This window comes from Motacilla alba, chromosome 13 (genome assembly GCF_015832195.1).
Source record: "Motacilla alba alba isolate MOTALB_02 chromosome 13, Motacilla_alba_V1.0_pri, whole genome shotgun sequence".
Classification (NCBI taxonomy): domain Eukaryota; kingdom Metazoa; phylum Chordata; class Aves; order Passeriformes; family Motacillidae; genus Motacilla; species Motacilla alba.
In genome coordinates, this window is record NC_052028.1 from 14,891,403 (window position 1) to 14,910,103 (window position 18,701).

The 18,701-nt window shown below is 57.5% G+C and overlaps 2 protein-coding genes across 3 annotated transcripts; both read left to right on the forward strand.

The window, feature by feature from the left end:
- The first annotated feature begins 34 nt into the window (after positions 1–34).
- ZNF346 (zinc finger protein 346) lies at positions 35–8,441 on the forward strand. Its single transcript, XM_038150046.1, has 7 exons — positions 35–121; positions 289–392; positions 481–576; positions 1,814–1,964; positions 3,458–3,697; positions 6,226–6,319; positions 7,592–8,441. Exons 1-7 carry the CDS (start codon positions 61–63, stop codon positions 7,695–7,697), a joined length of 852 nt encoding a protein of 283 aa, XP_038005974.1. The 5' UTR covers positions 35–60; the 3' UTR covers positions 7,698–8,441.
- A 125-nt stretch (positions 8,442–8,566) lies between these two features.
- FGFR4 (fibroblast growth factor receptor 4) lies at positions 8,567–18,404 on the forward strand. Of its 2 annotated transcripts, XM_038150039.1 has the most exons (18): positions 8,567–11,994; positions 12,343–12,445; positions 13,385–13,654; positions 13,760–13,849; positions 13,972–14,138; positions 14,230–14,353; positions 14,635–14,825; positions 14,929–15,067; positions 15,146–15,339; positions 15,580–15,725; positions 15,859–15,980; positions 16,080–16,190; positions 16,317–16,507; positions 16,913–17,035; positions 17,110–17,180; positions 17,445–17,582; positions 17,650–17,755; positions 17,842–18,404. In XM_038150039.1, exons 2-18 carry the CDS (start codon positions 12,373–12,375, stop codon positions 17,986–17,988), a joined length of 2,403 nt encoding a protein of 800 aa, XP_038005967.1. In that variant the 5' UTR covers positions 8,567–11,994; positions 12,343–12,372; the 3' UTR covers positions 17,989–18,404. The 2 variants fall into 2 exon arrangements, with proteins under 2 accessions (XP_038005967.1, XP_038005966.1); XM_038150038.1 differs by lacking the exon at positions 8,567–11,994 and having other exon boundaries at positions 12,030–12,445.
- Positions 18,405–18,701: the final 297 nt, after the last annotated feature.

An 18,701-nucleotide genomic window follows, 5' to 3' on the forward strand; every position in this document is an offset into this window, starting at 1 on the left:
GCGCGGAGGGGGCGCGCGGGCGGCTTCTCGCGAGAACAGCGTGAGGCGGCGACGGCGGCCATGGCGGACGGGGCCGGTAGCAACGGGGACGCTGCGGCGCCGCTGGTGGGCAAAGAGGCGGGTGAGGCGGCGGCACCGGGAGCGGGCGGCTGGTCGGGCCCCACGAGGTGCCCTCTAGCCCGGTTGGATCCCGCGAGGTGCGGGCATCCCGAACAAGGACGGCCCGCACCTCGCGGGGTCCCACCGGGCCGCTGACGCCCCCGTTTTGTGTCCCCTGTCACCCCACAGTGGAGCGGCTGATCCGGGAGAACGGACACATTTTCACCGAGGCGCAGTGCAAGGTGTGCAGCGCCCTGCTCATCTCCGAGTCACAGCGGCTGGCTCACTATCAGGTAGGGAAGGGGGAGCCCCCCGCCGCCACCCCAAGCCCAGCCCCGGGCTCGGCCAGGCACCGAGCGGGGCTTTCTCTGCTTTCCCCAGAGCAAGAAGCACGCCAACAAGGTGAGACGGTACCTGTCCATCCACGGCGGGGAGGAAGGTGCCCACGGGAAGAAGATGAAGCTGGAGGTGAAGCAGGTGAGAGGAAACTGATCAATGTCTATAAGTAATGTCTACGGTGTCTTAAGATCTAGAGGGTAAGTCCTGTGAAGAGCAGCTGATGGGGATATTCCAGAAATGTGAAGTCTCTCTTACTGGGGATATTTCAGAGCCGTTTGGATACAATCCTGTGCAAAGTGCTCTGAGATGACTCTGCTTGAGCAGGGAGGTTGGACCAGGTGAGCCACTGTGGTCCCTTCTAGCCTGATCCATCCTTGTGTTCTGTGAGTGCAGGATCCACCAGGCCTAAATACAGCTCTGTGGGACCTGCAGGGCTAAAGGCAGTTGCACAGCCTTGTAAGTGAATGGGGGAAATGCTCTCAGAAGGGACTTTGTGAGAACTGAGAAGCTCAGTGGCAGGTGTTTCACCAGGCCATGTCCCACTTCCTGCTGCCCTCCCTGCTCAGACAGCCTCTTTGAGCTTGTCCTCCCCATTTAAACAAATGTGTGTTCCTCTTTTTGATAGTCCAGCTTGAAATGACAGAGAAAGAACAGGGGCAACAGCTTGTCAGGAGAATCGTAGCATATTATGCAGAGCACGTTGGGTTCATCATCCGCAGGAATTCTCTTCCCAGAGCATTCTTTATTTTACTTATTTCGGTTCCCTCAGCTGGTAGCTGGAGCCTGTTGGCCAGTAAAGGCCCCACGTTCCATTCAGCCATCTGTCTGCCCCGTGACTCCCTTGGGGAACAGATTCTGCTTTTATGATTGCTTCAGCTGTAATCCCCAACTCTGGCATTTGCAGGGAGCTGGGGGATAACAGCAGATGCCTTTGCACATAGTGTCAGGCTGAGAACTGCCTGCTGCTCCCTCCTCAGCCGGTGTTGTGTTGCAGATGACCCAGCTGATAGCGATGTTTGTGCTGCTCAGTTCACACCTTGCAGGGGACAAGGCTGTGTGGTCCCATTTTGGCAGCCAAAGGCTTAACCTTGTCCTTAACCCAAACGGGCCAGGGCTGCCTCTCTGCCTGGAGTGTTTGCCAACAGGTTAAAAACAGTAATCTGTTGCAAGAACACGCTCCAGGGAGGGAGAGGGTGATGCTGCATCATGGAAGTTTTAGCTTGTCACACTTCATTGACTTAACACCCAAATGTCTTTGATGATCTTTTTTAGACCCCCCAAACCATAGTGTTTCTCCTCAAAACCAGGAGGCTGGATGGGATGACCTGCAGAGGTCCTTCCCAGCCTCAGCAACTCAGTGGTTCTCTGTGCACAGGACAGCAAGCAGGAAGGCAGCAATGGGGAGGACAGGAACAAGTGTTGTCCCATCTGCAACATGACCTTCTCCTCCCCAGCCGTGGCAACGTCTCACTACTTGGGCAAGACTCATGCCAAGAACATGAAGCAGCAGGCCCCCAAAGCAGAAGGTACGAGTGTCTGCAGCACTTCTGTGTTGTCCCAAAGGGCTGTTGAGATGCTTGTTGAACCCCAAGAGTGAGCTCTTGTAAGAGTGTGTGCTCTTTGCCATGAAATAGAGTAAGCCAGCAGTGCACCTCAGAGACCTGGCTGTTCCAGCCTGCTCAGTGGGTTAACATTGGCAAGAGGTTGTGTGGTTTGTTTTTTTTTTTGCTTTGTTTGGGGGAAATGCAGCTGGCAGGAGCCATTGTACCCATCCCTGTGTGCAGGGACCAGGCATGTTGATGTTAAGATGTAGAACTGCCTGCCACAGGGTGTGATGCTCATTAAATGTTAGAGACTGAAGTGACTGGTGAAACTCTGGTATGGCAAATTCCCCAGGGCTGCTCAGCTACAACAGTGAGGCCTCTGAGGTTCACAGACTCGGGGGCTGCAGATTGCTGGGGAGTGGGAGAATACAGCTGGGGACACAGCAGTATGTGCTTGTTCTGACCTTGTCTGCCCCCACACAACTGCCTGTGTGTCCCATCCCTTTGCTAGCAGCCAGAAAAGCCTGGTGAGTGGGGAGTGACACCCTCTGTCCAGGGCAGCTAGGGGTAGCCATGGGCCAGGGGGGCTGCAGCTGGTCAGGACAGAAGGAAAACACAGTGTTTGAGTGCACCTGAGGATGGCAGCTTGTGCTAAATCCAAGCTGGGGACTTGTGAGTCACCCAGACACCTCGCTCCTGGGATCTTCCAGGCAGATGTCTGTCCCAGCACGTCTTCATGACTTTGCTAAAATGTGTGCACAGCAAAGCCACCTCCAGGATCTTCTTGTTCTTTGGAGCCCTTGCTTTTGGGTACGATAGGAGCCTGCAGGAAGATGTTCCCTGAGCAGTCTGGTGTGTTCCTTTGGTGAGAGGAGCTCTCTGATCCCTAGCAGGTTACTCACTCTGCTGTTTGGCACCCTGAGTGAGAGGGTGCAGGTTGCTCCACCACACAGAAGAGCTGCTTCCCTCTGGGGATTCACTGTGTCAGACCTAGTCCCATTTATGCTGTGTCTCAGGCAAGTCTCCTTTTGAATTCAGGATCAAGTCCTGTGGCTGCACGGCGCTTCCAGGATCCTTTCCAGAATGCCTTTGCTGTGCAAGGGCTTGTGCCCATGTTCTGTCTGGGAGATGATAACAGCAGGTGGAAGCTCATTCATACCCAGTGTTTCTTGAATACAGTCATGCTTATGTTAAGGAGAAATATGCAAATCTATTGGATTTTTTAAACCCTGAAAGTTTTCCTGGCATACTCTGAGTTATGTTACCACATGTCTTTAAATTCTGCAGCATTAAGGGAAGAGGTAGCAAAATCATAAATTTATTGAACTATTTTACATCAGCTAGGTTTAGATGTAGTTGTAGATGGGGTTTGGATGTAGCGTGTTACTGGTTTTAATGTGGGTTGGGGTGAAATAAAGTAACTCATTTTTACCTGTTAGTTCTGTGACTGACCAGAGTTTGGATTCGCCTTACAGAAACGGTGCCCCCGCAGAAACACCCTGCTGCCCTCCCCACCTCCACTGCATCTTCAAATGAAGAGAACAAGGACATTACTGACCCGGACAAGTTCTGTAGCCTCTGCCATGCCACTTTCAACAACCCCCTTATGGCAAAACAGCACTATGTAGGCAAGAAGCACAGAAAGCAGGAGACCAAACACAAGCTGATGGCACACTACGGGCGAACCGCTGATGCACCAGCATCATCCTTCATGGGTGAGTTCTCTAGGGAGGCTGATAACCAGCTGAAGAGCAGGGTGGGAGAGAAGCAGAATGCGTCTGACAGGCCTTTGGACAAGACAATCTGTGTGGAGGGAGCAGGGGAGTATTGTGATTAGGAACTTGATTATACACCCTAAGATTGATTTGGTTGATGTTGTAACCCCCGGCAGCAGATGTTTTAGACTGTAGCTACTCGTGACAAGCTTTGGGTTGTGTTATGCGGTGGTGTTTAATCGGGGACGTGTCCTTTTTATTCTCTGTGTGGATAATCCAGGGATTTTGGCCAGCACTGTTTCTAGTTAGGTGATTGCATCCAAAATGGAAAGATGAAAGTGGCATTTGATGCTTAAAAGTCGTCTTTGAGGGGTCTAGCCAGAGATGGAAGGAATAGGTTTAACTGCACCTGCTGCTTCAAAGCACATGAAAGCCAGAAAGATTTCTCCCTGAATGCCTTTCTGCCTCTGTGTGGGCACTTCCATCTGATGAACTAATGCAGCTCTCTCTGGAGCAAGCAGGAATGTGGAAAAAAAAACCCCAGAGCTATTAAGGAGGAACTTTAGGCAGACAGTTAAAACTCTTTTGGTTTATGATCTGCTGCTTATGAGCACTTGTACGTGATGAAAGCCCTCTGAGTCCAGTGAAAGCATTAGGCGCTCACAGAAAACTCCTTTGTTCCTCCCAGCAGCCTTCTGCTGGGCCAGGAAGTCTTAGTACCTGCTGCATACTTGAGGTAAATAATAAGCAGACAGATCATCTTAAAATCTTCATCAAGGGCTTCTTTCTCTGTCGTAAAAACCCACACAAGCAGAAGATTAATTATTCTAATTCTTTGCAGGCCACCTTTAGATACCGGTAGCACTTATGACAAATGAGGCTCAATTAGCCAAGTAATGTTCTCTCCCACATTGCGTGGCCGTGTGGGAGATGGAAAAGGTGCTCAGTATCTCACGTTACCCATCTGCTCTGCACCTAATTAGTGGGGTCTGATGAATGGTTCCACTTGAGTGTGACTCAGGTGCTGACAGGGCAGGAGCCCCAGCCCAAGCAGGCTGGGTAGGTGGGCAGTGCTGTTGCCTGGGTGGGTGGGCAGTGCCCTTGCCTGTGTGATTGATGTGTCCCAAGAAGTGCCAGCAGAACAGGAATGTGTACAGTCACATCTCCAGAGCACTTCAGCTCTTCAGGAAAGGTTTCAGAGCCTGGGCTCTAATCAGGGGCTTCTCAGATGAGATGGGCTGCAGTCAGGGATGTGTTGTCCCGCTCTCTTTGCCCGTGTCTGTGTGCCAACAGCCACAGTTGTTCCTAAACTCTCTGCTGGGACCTGACTTGCGGCAGATGAAGATGTGTTCTTTGCAAATACAGCACTGAGGTGGTTGCCTGCTTAAAGTTCTTTGGGAATGAGTGGTTTGGGGTTGAGGAGCGTTGTTTAGGCAACTTTGTGCATGCACCTGTTGGATGGGTTTGCAAGAGAGAGACCTTGACATTGGTGGTGCAGGGAAGCAGGCATGAAGGCTGTCTGAGCTCCTCTGGCCTTTACTGCCCACATCCAGCTCCATTTTGAGAGCTGAGTGTCCCCCTGGATTCTGAAATATCTGAGGTGCAGCAGCCACGTGGCAAAGTGTGTGCTACATCCAGAGCTGAGCTTCCCTGGTTTGATTTACTGCTCTGCACATCTGGGGTCCATCTCCTCTTTCACCTTAAGGAAGTGTTTTCCTTGTGAGAGTCCCAACCAGAGCCCTTCCCCAGTGACCCAAAATTCAGGAACACTTAATGTCTTGAGAACAACTGCCAGAATTTTTCCCTCTTAGAGACTCCTGTGCTGCCATACTTGCCTGTTTGGTATCTGTGACCTCCTGAACTTTCAGTCCAGCTGGAGTTGTCATGTTACACAAAACCAATGATCCTGTCGAGTACCACTATTGTTGGAAACTTTTTTTTTTTTCCTGGCAGTTAACTGATCCACTGACTGTAACCAAACTGCTTGAGGACAGAGCTTAATATCCTCAGTTGGCACCTCAGCAAAGCTTAGCAAAATGCTGCATTGTGGAGCTGGACAGTGGGTCTAATCTCCTCTGGCTGCCTTTTTTTATTGAAATATTATAAACTTGCAAATTCAGTTTCTCTTCTTTTCTGTTTTGAGATGTCCAGATGAGCAGAAGTGGGAATATGGGAGAGAAATTGAGTTGCAAAGGCAGTATAGCCTTTGGGGTTTGGGGTCCAAATCTGAAACTTTTGCTATGCCTGATACTGTGAACTGTTTGTAGGGAACATGTGGGTGTTTTTTAGCAATGAACAAACCATGCTCTGATCAGGAAAACTTTTGTGGCTTAGTGATTCCCTTGCTATAACTGGCTCATACACAGCAGGGTAGTGGGATTCTGTGGTCTCCCTGCCTGGTCGAATTGTTGACTGTTATTTGTCTTTGTTTAGGGTTTAATAAACCAGGTGATTGAGTATCTTGCTTGTTTCTAGCTCAGGCACGGGGATTGGCTGGCTGTGTGTGCTAACATTGCTGTCTGTTTCAGCTGGGAAGGGCTACCCCTGCAGCACATGTAACATAGTGCTGAACTCCATAGAGCAGTACCAAGCTCACATCAGTGGCTTCAAACACAAGAATCAGTAAGTAATATTCTTGTCTAAGTGTGTTTCCAGCCTCGCTGTTCAAATCGATGGCCTAAATATAACCTACAATGCAGTCCTGAGCACGTGTTTCCAGCTGACTTCCAAACAGAGCAGCAGGGTCTGTGCAGGCTCTCTCTGTGTGTCCTGACGCTGCTCCAGGAGCTCCCTCTGCAGACAGCCCAGTCGTGCTGCCGAGGTGGAAGTGCCTCCGGTTGCTTTTGGTTCCTAATAGTTCAGCTCAGCACAGACCTTTGCAATGAACCTGACACCTATTAAACACAGTTTCTCTTAACAACTGAGATTTTAATTTAATTAAGGACTGGCTCAGTGGAGATCTGCTTGCAATTCTAATCTCCGTTGGGGTTGCTTGTTTTAAAATTTGGCATATAGTCAGCACGCTCCAGAAACCTGGACTGTATTCCTGAACTCACTCTTACAGCTGGCAAGTTAAATAATGGCATCCCCTGCATATATTATTAATTGAAAAAAATTATGCTGCCAGATGATTAATACCAGAAATACTTGTTCTGGAGACTACCAATCTTTAATTTAAGAGCCTTGACTAAAAGAGGCACAGTAATGAGCCTGGGTTGGTTAGAAAGCTTCTTAGAAGGGAGAGGTATTAGGAAATCCTACCTGAAGGGAGGGCAGGCTCCTAGCCAAATTCCCCAGAAGGGACAGGAAGAAAACTGGAATCTCTTGTTGCCTGTCTATGGAATAACAGCCTCCTGATCCCTCAGCTCTGGGGAGTACTTGATGGGAAGACATCTTTCATCCCAGGGAAGTTCCAGCTCTTGAACAGGCACAGCTAGATCAGTGAATAGGAAGTATCCCATTCTAGAGAGATAACGTTGAGGATGCTCCCAGCACACACACATTAATGCTCTCTTTAGGACACTGCTGTTGTCGGAGCTGTTGCAGCCACACAACTCCCTTTGTGAATGCTGCCCTGGATTCAGCTGTGCAGTCCTGTTCCAGCTTCTGCAGCCTGCAGAGAGGCAGGATGCTTGCTTTGTAATGGGAGCTCTTTAGCAGTCCTTGAGCTCTGCCGCAGCTAATTCTGCCATGCTAAAGGTGTCTGTTTACACACAGGCAGAGAGAACAAGGATTCACATGGAAGATTTTCTGGCAAGTTGTTGCCTTGGCTGCAGTGGGCTGTTGCTCTGCTGACAGCCTTGCCTGCTGAGCAGTGATTGCAGCTGGCACATTTCAGAGCATTTGTGACATTGTCTCCTTTTTTTCCTTTTTCCTTCTCCCTTCAATGTGTAGGATGCCAGGAGCAGTGCCGGTTGTCGGACCGTTCCCGCCACAACAGTATGTCCGGGAAGAGTCAACTGGCCCAGGAGGCTACAGTTACTTCAGCCAAGACCTCTAGAGCAAGTTGCAACACTATTCTTGGAGTTGTTGGTGGCCCCAGAACGCACATCCTTTGCCAGCCCACAATGGTTTCATTATTCCTCTGGATAAGCAAAGCCCTACCCTCCTGTATACACCCGTTGAGCAGAACGGGGACTGAATCTGTCAGGAAAAGGATCCAGCTGGAAGAGACTTGCTAGACAGCAAATACTTCACTCCCTTAGCGTAGTGTTCATTGTGTAATTACTTCCTGTGAAGGTGGGTGCGGTGTGAGAGGAAGTGTCTATCTGCTGTAAGGAGGGTTTGGCAGCAAGCTGGTAGTGGCACCTTCTCCCTGTCCCCTCTGGAGGGCTGCCCATTCTGCTGCTGGACTGCTCTCAGAGGGACACCGGCACCCATGGGCACCCCCAGGCATGACAGGAGGGGACCTGGAGCCTGACTGTGGGACTAGAGCCACCCACATGGCCGGGAGGCTGAGGATGGAGCATGGCCCTTGTCCCTAGGTGTTGGTGCTGTTGGCCCAGCTCTGCTTCTCCCTGCCCTGGGCCACGGCTCTGGCTGCCCCGCCAGTCTGAACTCCATTGCCTTTTGGGCTGGCAGGCCAGGGGACAGGGCATAGAGCCACCCACCAGCCACATCCTCCACAGAAGCACCACGGGTCCCTGCCTCAGCCGGGAGAAGCTCAGTCCTGGTCACAGCCCCAGCCACTGCCATCCCTCGTGGCCCCTCAGGCTCCATTGAGTAAATCAAGTGCAGATGTGGAGTCAGGACCGGGTGCCTGCTTACAATTAGGGGCTGGGAAGATTGGGGTGGCCTCGTTCTTGCTTTGCAGTTCCTTGCCATTGCTGCTGCTGCACTGGGCTGAACCCCCAATGCTGTGGAGGGGACAGGGCTGGTGAGCAAAGCTCCTGCTTTCTTGGCCCACAGATCAGCACTGTGGTGCCCAACCCAGCACATGGTGTGCGCCATGTCCCCACGGGCAGCAGGACACATTCTGGCCCCATGCACCTCGTTCCCTGTGCCAGCTGCAGCCGCAGCACTCCCCCACATAGCCAGGGCAGGAAGAGGTGGCAGGTCTGCAGCGGGACAAGGCATTGCACTGCCCACCCTCCTGCCATGTCACCCTCAACTTGTATGTTCCCCGCTCAGCCTTCACTGCCCAGATTTGTGGTTCCCCCACGTGCCATGCTGGAGGCTAGACGAAGCCTGGGCCCCTGGTGTCCCTGTCCTGCAGCCCCTGCACTGGGCCCCACATTCTTGGCTCCCCAGAGGGAGCAGCAGGTTTATGTTTGCCAAGTTCTGCCTGGTTAAACCTTAACCGAGCCGGATTGCTCCATGAGTCTCTCCCAGCCAGAGATAAGGATGGGCAGGCAAGACCAGGGCCTGGTGGGACGTACTGCCCCAAACCTGGCTGCTTGCCTCCAGGGCAGGACCCAGCCCCTGCAGAGCACCCTGCCCAGTCTGGGGCAGCTGCCTGCCTGTACAGCTTGCCCCCTGCCTTCCTCAGCGGGTGCCCAATGATACGAGGGCCACGTTGTAGCCCGTGGGACTGCATGGAGCTGGAAGCCCTTGTGCTGGGGCTCACCCCTTGCTCCAGGGCTGACCCACTCCCTCAGTGCCAGAAGGTTCACATCACCCCAGCATGTGGATTGAGCCTGCTCAGCCTCAGATCCTATGCACGTACCGAGTACAGTGAGCTGGGGCTTCTGTGCCCCAAACAAGAGCCGTTCAGGGGAGGCCAAGAGAAACTTCCAGGAGGAAAGAGCCCCCCAGGCTCCAGCCCCCACAGGAGCCACCGTGCTGCGCGGGCTCTGGCTGGCCGCAGGTGCCACCGCAGCGGGAGTGGCGGCAAGTGCTGGGGCCAGGCACAAGGGGCGGCTGTGTTCCCGCAGCTCCGGCTGCCTTCCAAGAGCAATATTGTTGGCACCAGGCAGGCTCCCTGCACCGGCAGCACATACATGGGCCTTTCATGAGGAGAGTGGGGATGATTTACTGCCTGGGGGAAGGGACAGGGGCGGGAGGATGGAGCCCCAGCATGCCGGCGCCCAGCCCCTTGTGCGTGCTCGCTGCCGCGGGGCCCCGCACGCATATGCAAGGCCAAGGGTCTGGCCAGGGGGTCGTCTCTCCCAACGGAAAGTGGGGCAAGTGGGATCCCTCTGCGCCATCTGTGGAGATCTGAGAGCACACTTCATCTCTGAGTACCCCACTGTGTCTGAGCTAAGTAACCACAGGTCACACACCCTTGTTCCCCAGTGATGGGGGCAGCCCATGAGCTGGGGGAAACAGGGGCACCAGAGGAGGGTGCTGGGGCAGGGGTGCACCCACAGCGCAGAGTGCTGTGCTGGCACAATCCCCCCTTGTTGAGCTGCTGGCGTGGCAGAGGCCGTTGTGGTGCTGCCGGCAGCGGGTGGCAGGCGGTGGGGCTGGGCTGCTGTGAAGGGCTTTTTGTTTGCCGTCAGTTGCTGTTATAAATCAAGCCAAGCAGCCCAGCCCCAGCCCAGCACTGCCCCACAGCAGGGAGGTGACCACTTCCCAGCCGCCTACAGCAGACCCCACCAAGCCCTGGCCTGTGCCTGGCATTGTCCTGGCCCAATGGGGACGTTCAGTGTGACACTGGGCAACGTGCCCACACTGGTCTGCTTGCCTTTCTTCCACTCAGCACTGGGGAGCCCTGGGATACAGGGAATCTTTCCATGTTCATCCCAGACTGTGGCTCCCACAGGCTCCCCGGAGTCCCAGCTCTCCCTGGTGTTCCCAGTACTGGGAACATCCCCTTCTTTCTGGTTTTAATTTGGTTTTGGTTCGAATTGAGCTGAACCCAACATTTTTCTGTGCTTCCGGCACGCTGTGAACTCTGCAGGGGCGGCCGCTGCTCCGTGAAATTGATGTTCTCGTCCGCTTCACGCGTCAGCAGGAATGAACAGCTGCTGGGGGCTGCTGGCCCCAGGGACTGCTCTGTGCACCTCTGCACCCCAAGGGAACACGAGTACTCCAGATGGGGAAAAGCACGGGGTGGATGGTGCTCTGGGAGATTGTAGCACCCACCGGACCTCACAGTGAAACTGTGTCATGCTGGATGGTTTGGCACAGTGCAGCAGCATGGACAAGGCTGTGCCCAGGACTCACGGTGTGGCCCTACGAAGTGAGGGGTGACAGTGACAGTGTACCCCACTCATAGGGCCTCAAGATCCACGCCAGGCATGGGCAAGGCTCTGTATGGGGCTCAGCACAGCCCTGGAAGATCTTGCTGGAAAGCAGGTGGCGAAGCAGACTGCAATACAGGAAAGGAGAGCAGCTGTAGGGCCAGACCCTGGCCATGTACTGGGGGACACTGACCCCTCCTGATGGCAGCAGGATGCTCAGGGGACATTCCTCCTTGGGATCACACCAGCTCACAGTGTGAGGCCAGGCTTCCACCTGTGCCCAGGGGTCTTGCATGGGCCAACGAGCAGGATGACCCGGGCATGGTGGGGTCTGCCTGCCCCAGCACAGGCAACAGCATAGGGAAGGTGAGGGCGAAGTGTTTATGGGTTGGATTAGGCCACTCCAACGCTGGCTCGCACCTTAGCCATGTTTTATGGCGCTCTGTTATGGGCTCCTAATGAGGGTCACAGCCACTTTATGGCACTGACAGCGATAACGCTACAACTAATTATGGCACAATTAGCGTGTGGGCTGCTGGGCACCCAGCAACGCTCGGCGCCCAGCCTGGGCCACGACACCAGCTTGGGGCTGGAGTGCTCCCACTCCCAGCAATCGGGGGGAATTGCCCCCGTCCCATCTGCTGCTCCCCACGCGTGGGGTCTGCCTGGAGGACAGCACAGGGGAGCAGCCCCGGGTGTTTTGCAGCCTCCTGCGTTCCCCACCCGCGAGGGGAGGCTGCACCGGCGGAGCCGGGATGGAGGGGGCCGGGGGTGCCTCTCGCTGCTGGGGGGGAAAGGCCGGTGTTACCCCCCCACTTCCCCCATCCAGCTCGGCGGCAGGTCGGTTTGCAGACATACCGGAGAAGCGGGGCCGGTCCCCGTCCCCCCCTCCCGCCTCCCCAGCGCTCCGGGCGGGGCCGCTGTAACCCGAGCGCGTCCCTACAAAGTGCCCGCGCCCCCGAGGCGGCGGCAGAGCGGGGCCGGAGCCAGCCCGGAGCGAGCCCCAGCCCTGCCCGCAGCCGGAACCGTCCCGAGCCCGGAGCCCGAGCCGTCCCCGGCCCTGCCGCCATGGGGCCGCGGTGTGGGGCTCGGTGGCGCTGAGCCCGCTGTCCCCGGACTTTGCCCCGGCCCTCGCAGTGCAGGCGGCTCCGCCGCGGGAGCCCGTCACCGCCGGTAACCGCGCCGACCGCGACCCTCGCCCCCGGCACCATCGGGCCCCCCCGTCCCGGGACACTCTCCCCCTCCCTGGGATCCCCCGCGGTCCCCCGCCCCCGGTTAACCTCCCCTGGCGCCCTGACCAGGCTGCCGCTGGCTGGAGAGGTCGGATTCCCGGCACCCAAACGGGTGTTCCCGTTCCGTGCCCCCTCCCGTTCCTGCCCAGGGAGCCCCGTCCTCTGCCTCCCGTCCATGCCCACCCACCCTCGCGGTGACCTGGGGAACTCGCACTGCTTCTCCCTCGTGCCTCGGGAGAGGAGGGGGCTGCCCGCCCGGATCCGCTCACCGACCCTGCCTGTCCCGCAGGGTGGGACCCCCGCGCTGGGGGCCTGGAAGATGCGGCCCCTCTTGCAGGTCGTGGCGGGGCTGCTGCTGGCGGCGGCTGCACGGGGCAGGGCGATGGAGCCAGGTACGGCTGCGGGGGGCGGCGGGAGCGGGTTCGTGCTTTCTGAACACTTTCTCCATCCCAGCTGGGCGGCGACCCCCGGGCTGGGATGCGGGTGCTCGCCCTGGGCAGGCAGCCCCACCACTCTGCCGGCAGGGCTGGCGGGAGCTGGGGACACGGCGCAGAGACCGGCGTTTCCATCACTGACAGGGGCAGGGTGGCTCCAGCCAGGCTGTCCCTGTGCTGCGGGGGCTTGGCCCGCTCGCTGAACACGCGTGGCAGAGAGGGGTTGCGAGACCGCTGTGGGCTGTGGCTGTTGTTTGTGACTCCTGGTGAAATGCGGGCACTCCGTGCCTTGAGGTGGCGGGTGCGGGAGAAGGACGCGTCCCCGGGGACCAGAGACCAGCTGCCCCACATCCCTCCTGTGCTGCCCATGACCTGGGCTGGAGACACACTCGTGTGCTCCGGGCTCCTTCACGTGGGCAGCCGGGCTGCCGTGGTATTGCTGTGCTGGCGGCCAGGTTGTTTCTGCCCTCCACGTGCACATGCTGCTGCTGGCCCTTGGCAAGCCGGGCTCCGCTGCCAGCCCGGGCACTGCCAGGGACAGCCAGGCTGGAGGGGTCCCGGCCGTGCTTGGGGCATGTAGAAGTCCACAATGGGTGTCTGGAGGGGTTTGTTGCCCTCCTTCAGTAAGGCAGAGCAAGCTGGAGCACCCTGCACCACTGGGAGTGGTGGAAGGATAGTGGCATGTGTGGCCTTGGACGGGGACATGCCATTGGGGAAACCGTGTCCCCGTGCTTCAGGGCAGAGTCCAGCCCTTACCCTTACCCGCTTCTGGGGTGGCAGAGCCAGGCTCAGGGTTGTGTCACACCACATGCTCTCCACACTAAGATGGGCATATGGAGGGGTCCTGCTGTCAGGGAGGGGTGAGCACTGGGGTGGGCACTCACCACATCTCTCCAGAGCTATTTGAGAGACCCTTGCTGGAGTCAGAAGACGAACATCTCCTACTGGACCCAGGCAACACATTGAAGCTGTACTGTGATGCCAACCAGAGTGGTGCCAGTGTGGTCTGGTACAAGGAGTCCCGGCCACTCGTCTCGGGGGGTCGCATCCATCTCCATCAGAGCCTGCTGGAGATCTCAGAAGTTGCCTATGAGGATTCAGGGTTCTACGTGTGCCGGGCATGGGGAACTGGAGAGGTCCTGCGCAACTTCACCATCTCTGTCGTGGGTAGGAGCCCCGGCAGCACCCAGATACCCCCGGGGCAGCAAGGCAGCCACTGCTCGCCCAGCCCTGCTGGCAGGGGTTTCCCTCTCAACCCATTTCCCTTTGCAGACTCCCTGGCATCAGGTGATGATGATGAAGATAGTGATGGGGACAGTCCCCACGGAGACCGAAATGAGGAGTCAGTCTACGTGCACAGAGGTCAGTGCCGCACCGGGGCACTGCAAGAGAGGGCAGCTGGGGCAGAACCAGGGGCCGGGGGCACTGCTGCCTCCTGCTCCCTGCACAGGCCCCCTCCCACGGTACATCCTGCATGTCCCCAGCTCCTTACTGGACTCACCCTCACCGGATGGACAAGAAGCTGTATGCAGTCCCCGCGGGGAACACGGTGAAGTTCCGCTGCCCGGCCTCGGGCAGCCCCAGCCCCAGCATCCGCTGGTTCAAGAATGGGCGCGAGTTCCGAGGGGAGCACCGCATCGGGGGCATCCGGGTACTGTACGGGCCAGCTGCTCCCACCACAGCTTCCCTCCCAGGATCCCTCTTCCCCAGCTCACCGCACTGCCTTACCTCCCCCTCTGCAGCTCCGGCACCAGCACTGGAGCCTGGTGATGGAGAGCGTGGTGCCCTCAGACCGCGGCAACTACACTTGCCTGGTGGAAAACAGGTTTGGCAGCATCCGCTACAGCTACCTCCTGGATGTGCTGGGTGAGGGTTCCTCAGCATGGTGCTGATCTGGGCTTCCCCCTGCCTGGTGGGGTCAGGGAAAGGGGTGCGGGAGCCTCTCTTTGTGGCCTATCTACTGATGCAGCACACATGTCCCTCACAGCCCAGGGACATGGGATGGAGACCAGGCTTGGGTTGCACTGCTCTGTTTTAGGGCTCGGGAAGGGCTCTCTGTGGCTCCATGGTGGGTGGAGAAATAGGGAGAAAGGAGCCTGTGCTCTGGGCCACCATGTCAGTGACCCTGCTCTGCTCCCTGTGCGCAGAGAGGTCCCCGCACAGGCCCATCTTGCAGGCTGGGCTGCCCGCCAACACCACAGCCCTGGTGGGCAGCGATGTGGAGTTCTTCTGCAAGGTCTACAGCGATGCCCAGCCCCACATCCAGTGGCTGAAGCACATTGAAGTGAATGGCAGCAACTACGGCCCCGATGGGGTCCCCTATGTGCAAGTGCTCAAGGTAACAAGGGCTGGAAGCACTCAGGTCCCAGCTACCCATGCTAAAGTGGTGACAGGGGCATACAGAGGAGGAGGGATACTGACCATCCATCCCTCTCTGACAGACTGCAGATATCAACAGCTCTGAGGTGGAGGTGCTGTACCTGCGCAATGTGTCCATGGAGGATGCTGGCGAGTACACCTGCCTGGCAGGGAACTCTATCGGCCTCTCCTACCAGTCTGCCTGGCTCACCGTCCTGCCAGGTACGGGTGGGGTCCTGGTGTGGGGTCTGGGATCCCCAGCACGCAGAGGCCATGCCTCAGGCCATTCCCTCCCTGCAGAAGAGGAGCTGGTGCGGGAAGCTGAGGCCCCTGAGACCAAGTACACAGACATTATCATCTACACCTCGGGCTCGCTCGCCATGGCCATGGCCATTATTATTGTGGTGCTGTGCCGGATGCAGACTCAGTCGAGCAAGCAGCACCTGGAGCCTATGGCAGTCCACAAGCTCTCCAAATTCCCGCTCATCCGACAGGTGGGTACCAAACTTGAGCTTCGGTAATGCAGGGGGGCCTTGGTGACCAATGGGCCCCAGGAGTGCCACTTGTGCCCATCACCTCTTACCCTGCTGCCAGCCTCGGGGCTGCCCTTCCCACTTCCCCCTGCAGCTCCCTCACCCCAATGCTCCAAGTGAGGATCTCTGCTTTTCTGCTGCATCTTTGTTGGGCCCTGGAGCATGGGATGGATGGCTGAGGACCCGTGTCTCTCTCCACAGTTCTCCCTGGATTCCAGCTCCTCCGGGAAGTCCAGCACATCCCTGATGCGGGTCACCCGTCTCTCCTCCAGCTGTGCCCCAATGCTGGCTGGTGTCATGGAGCTGGACCTGCCCCTTGACGCCAAGTGGGAGTTCCCCCGGGACAAGTACGGTTCTGCGCAGGGCAGGGACGGGGGCTGCTCTCCCCAGCTGCCCCAGGGACAGCAGCATGCAGGTGGTGGGTGAGGCCACCATAAGGCCACCCCTGTGATCTCCCATGGTTCTGCTTGTCCCTGCCAGGCTGGTGCTGGGGAAGCCCCTGGGGGAAGGCTGCTTTGGCCAGGTGGTGCGGGCAGAGGCTTATGGCATAGACAGAGACCGGCCAGACAGAGCTGTCACCGTGGCTGTCAAAATGCTGAAAGGTAATGGCTCCTGTGCCAGTGTCCCGGGAGCAGAGGTGGCATCAGCGCTGGGCAGGGGTGCCACCCAGCTGGCGTTGTGACACAGCCCTCCTCCCCTAGACAATGCCACCGACAAGGACCTGGCTGACCTCATATCCGAGATGGAGATGATGAAGCTCATGGACAAACACAAGAACATAATCAACCTCCTGGGAGTCTGCACACAGGATGGTGAGGGGGCTGTGCAGGCAGGGTTCGGGCAGGGTATGGGCATGGAGCAGGACCGGGGATGCAGACTACCGGGGTCAGTGGCTAACTGGGAAGGGACAAGGCTGAGCAAGTGGCCACCCTTCCCAGGGCCACTGTACGTGATCGTGGAGTTTGCTGCGAAGGGCAACCTGCGTGAGTACCTCCGTGCCCGCCGCCCCCCGACACCTGACTACGCTTTTGATGTCATGGCAATGCCTGAGGAGCAGCTCTCTTTCAAGGATCTGGTCTCCTGCGTCTACCAGGTGGCCCGTGGCATGGAGTACCTGGAGTCCAAACGGGTATGGCTGGCATGGCCTGCGTGGACTACCTGTGCTGGGCACAGCTGGGGAGGGCATGGTGGTGACAGAGGAGCTGTGTGTCCCTGGTGAACCCACTGTCCCTGTGGAAAGGGAGCCCAGCCAATTCCCATAGGCTGTTCAGAACCTCCCAGCCCCATCCAGCAAAGCTGAAGGCAGTACCTCCCCTAAAATATGGCACTCAAAGCCTGACCCACCTCCTGGGGAAGTGTATGTGGCCCCCGCACTGTGCCTGTCACTGCAGCCAGCCTGAGGATGGGATGGCCCCACCACTGCAGAGGTGCTGGGGGGCATGTGGGAGGGAAACAGTGATTTCGGTGTTTGAAGGGGACATGTGGAGCTGGAGTCACCACCTCACACCCCTGCGGGTGATGCTCCCCCTGGCAGTGCATCCACCGTGACCTGGCTGCCCGCAACGTGCTGGTGACAGCGGAGAGCGTGATGAAAATCGCTGACTTCGGCCTGGCCAGGGACGTTCACGACATCGACTACTACAAGAAAACCAGCAACGTGAGTGGGGCTCCTGGGACAGGGGCACAGGGACCCCAGCCAGGGCTGAGCTGAGCAGGGGGTTGCTCTCACAGGGTCGCCTGCCAGTGAAGTGGATGGCCCCCGAAGCCCTGTTTGACCGTGTCTACACCCACCAGAGCGATGTGTGAGTCCTGAGGGGAATGAGGGTCTGCTGGCTGTGGGTTCAGGATGCTGTTGGTGTGGGACGAGGCAGCGCTGCGGGGTTATGCATGTACTGGAGAGTCCCCAGAGCAGAATGGGGATACTCTGTGGGGACAGAGGGGCACATTCCCCAGGGGTGATCCACCCTCTCCCATCCCTGCTCCCACAGCACTGCAGGGTGCAGTGGGCCAAGCTGGGGGAGAACCCCAGCATGTATTTGACCCTCCTTTGCTATGTGTGATCCTAGGTGGTCCTTTGGGATCCTGATGTGGGAGATCTTCACGCTGGGGGGCTCCCCGTACCCTGGCATCCCTGTGGAGGAGCTATTCAAGCTGCTGAAGGAGGGGCACCGCATGGACCGGCCATCCAACTGCACCCACGAGCTGTGAGTACCAGCCAGCTGGGTGAGCAGGGGGCGCGGTGAGGCCCTGCTAACACCCCCTTGTCCCCAGGTACATGCTGATGAGGGAGTGCTGGCACGCCGTGCCCTCACAGCGCCCCACCTTCAAGCAGCTCGTGGAGGGGCTGGACAAGATCCTGGCAGCTGTTTCAGAGGAGGTGAGAGGAGGGGAGACTGGTGGGTGAGGGGTGGGCAGTGTGGGCATTGACAGCACCAGTGGTCATGGCACCATCCCTCCTTGCAGTACCTGGACCTGTCCATGCCCTTCGAGCAGTACTCACCCTCCTGCGAGGACACTGCCAGCTCCTGCTCCTCTGATGACTCCGTCTTCACCCATGACCCACTGCCGCTGGCTCCTCACCTCTTCTCCTACCCCAGCGTGAGGACTTAAGGGAGGGCAGGGAAGGGTGATGCTGAAGCCACCTCTGCCCTTGCAGGGAGGGGTCCAGGTTCCCAAAGGTGCCAGCTTTGTCCAAGCTGAGCAGTGGGTGGGCAGGGCCCTGAGCCACAGCCCCAGGACAGGGTGTACTTCTCTCCCCGGGCTCCTTTTGGGCACTGAGCCATCAGCCCTGGCTGAGATCTGCCTGGTATTGTGGGGCAGCAGGAGCTAGAGCCTCTCCGTGTGGGCACTGCCTGGGATGCCCATGGCATTGCCCAGGGAGATGGGCTTTGGCCAGTGCTTCAGTGGAAGTGTCTCTGGGCAGGAGCCCCACTGCTGCCAGGCTCCTGCTGCATCTGTACATAGCCACAGAGATGAATATTTATGTACATGAAATTTCAACCTGATAAATTATTTTTTGGAATACACCCCAGTGCAGTTTCTGGGCTGTTCCTGGAGCGCAAAGGGCTCACCTAAGCTTGGAAGGCAGGTCAGGGTTTGCCTCCTCACTGCCTCCTTGCCCCAGCCAGTTCAGGGCCTGCAATCACTCCTGGGGGACGCAGAGACAGTGCCACAGGTGCAGGAAGTGATGTCCCCACTCCGGTGCCTCCAGGCCTGCTCCAGCACAAAGCACCCTTGCATCTGTTCCCCATTAGCCACTGCTGCACTAAGCCACCGTGAACTCCGCTACCAGCATTGCCCTGAAACTGATCCCCCAACTGCCA

What these genes read in the sequence shown, in the direction of transcription:
- ZNF346 (XM_038150046.1), top strand. Translation starts at nt 61, where the DNA reads ATGGCGGACGGGGCCGGTAGCAACGGGGACGCTGCGGCGCCGCTGGTG. An exon ending in GCAGGCCCCCAAAGCAGAAG is followed by an intron (nt 1,965 to 3,457) that starts GTACGAGTGTCT and finishes TTCGCCTTACAG; the next exon opens with AAACGGTGCCCCCGCAGAAA. An exon ending in ACCAGCATCATCCTTCATGG is followed by an intron (nt 3,698 to 6,225) that starts GTGAGTTCTCTA and finishes TGTCTGTTTCAG; the next exon opens with CTGGGAAGGGCTACCCCTGC.
- FGFR4 (XM_038150038.1), top strand. Translation starts at nt 12,229, where the DNA reads ATGCCCACCCACCCTCGCGGTGACCTGGGGAACTCGCACTGCTTCTCC. An exon ending in GGGCAGGGCGATGGAGCCAG is followed by an intron (nt 12,446 to 13,384) that starts GTACGGCTGCGG and finishes ACATCTCTCCAG; the next exon opens with AGCTATTTGAGAGACCCTTG. An exon ending in CTACCTCCTGGATGTGCTGG is followed by an intron (nt 14,354 to 14,634) that starts GTGAGGGTTCCT and finishes CCCTGTGCGCAG; the next exon opens with AGAGGTCCCCGCACAGGCCC.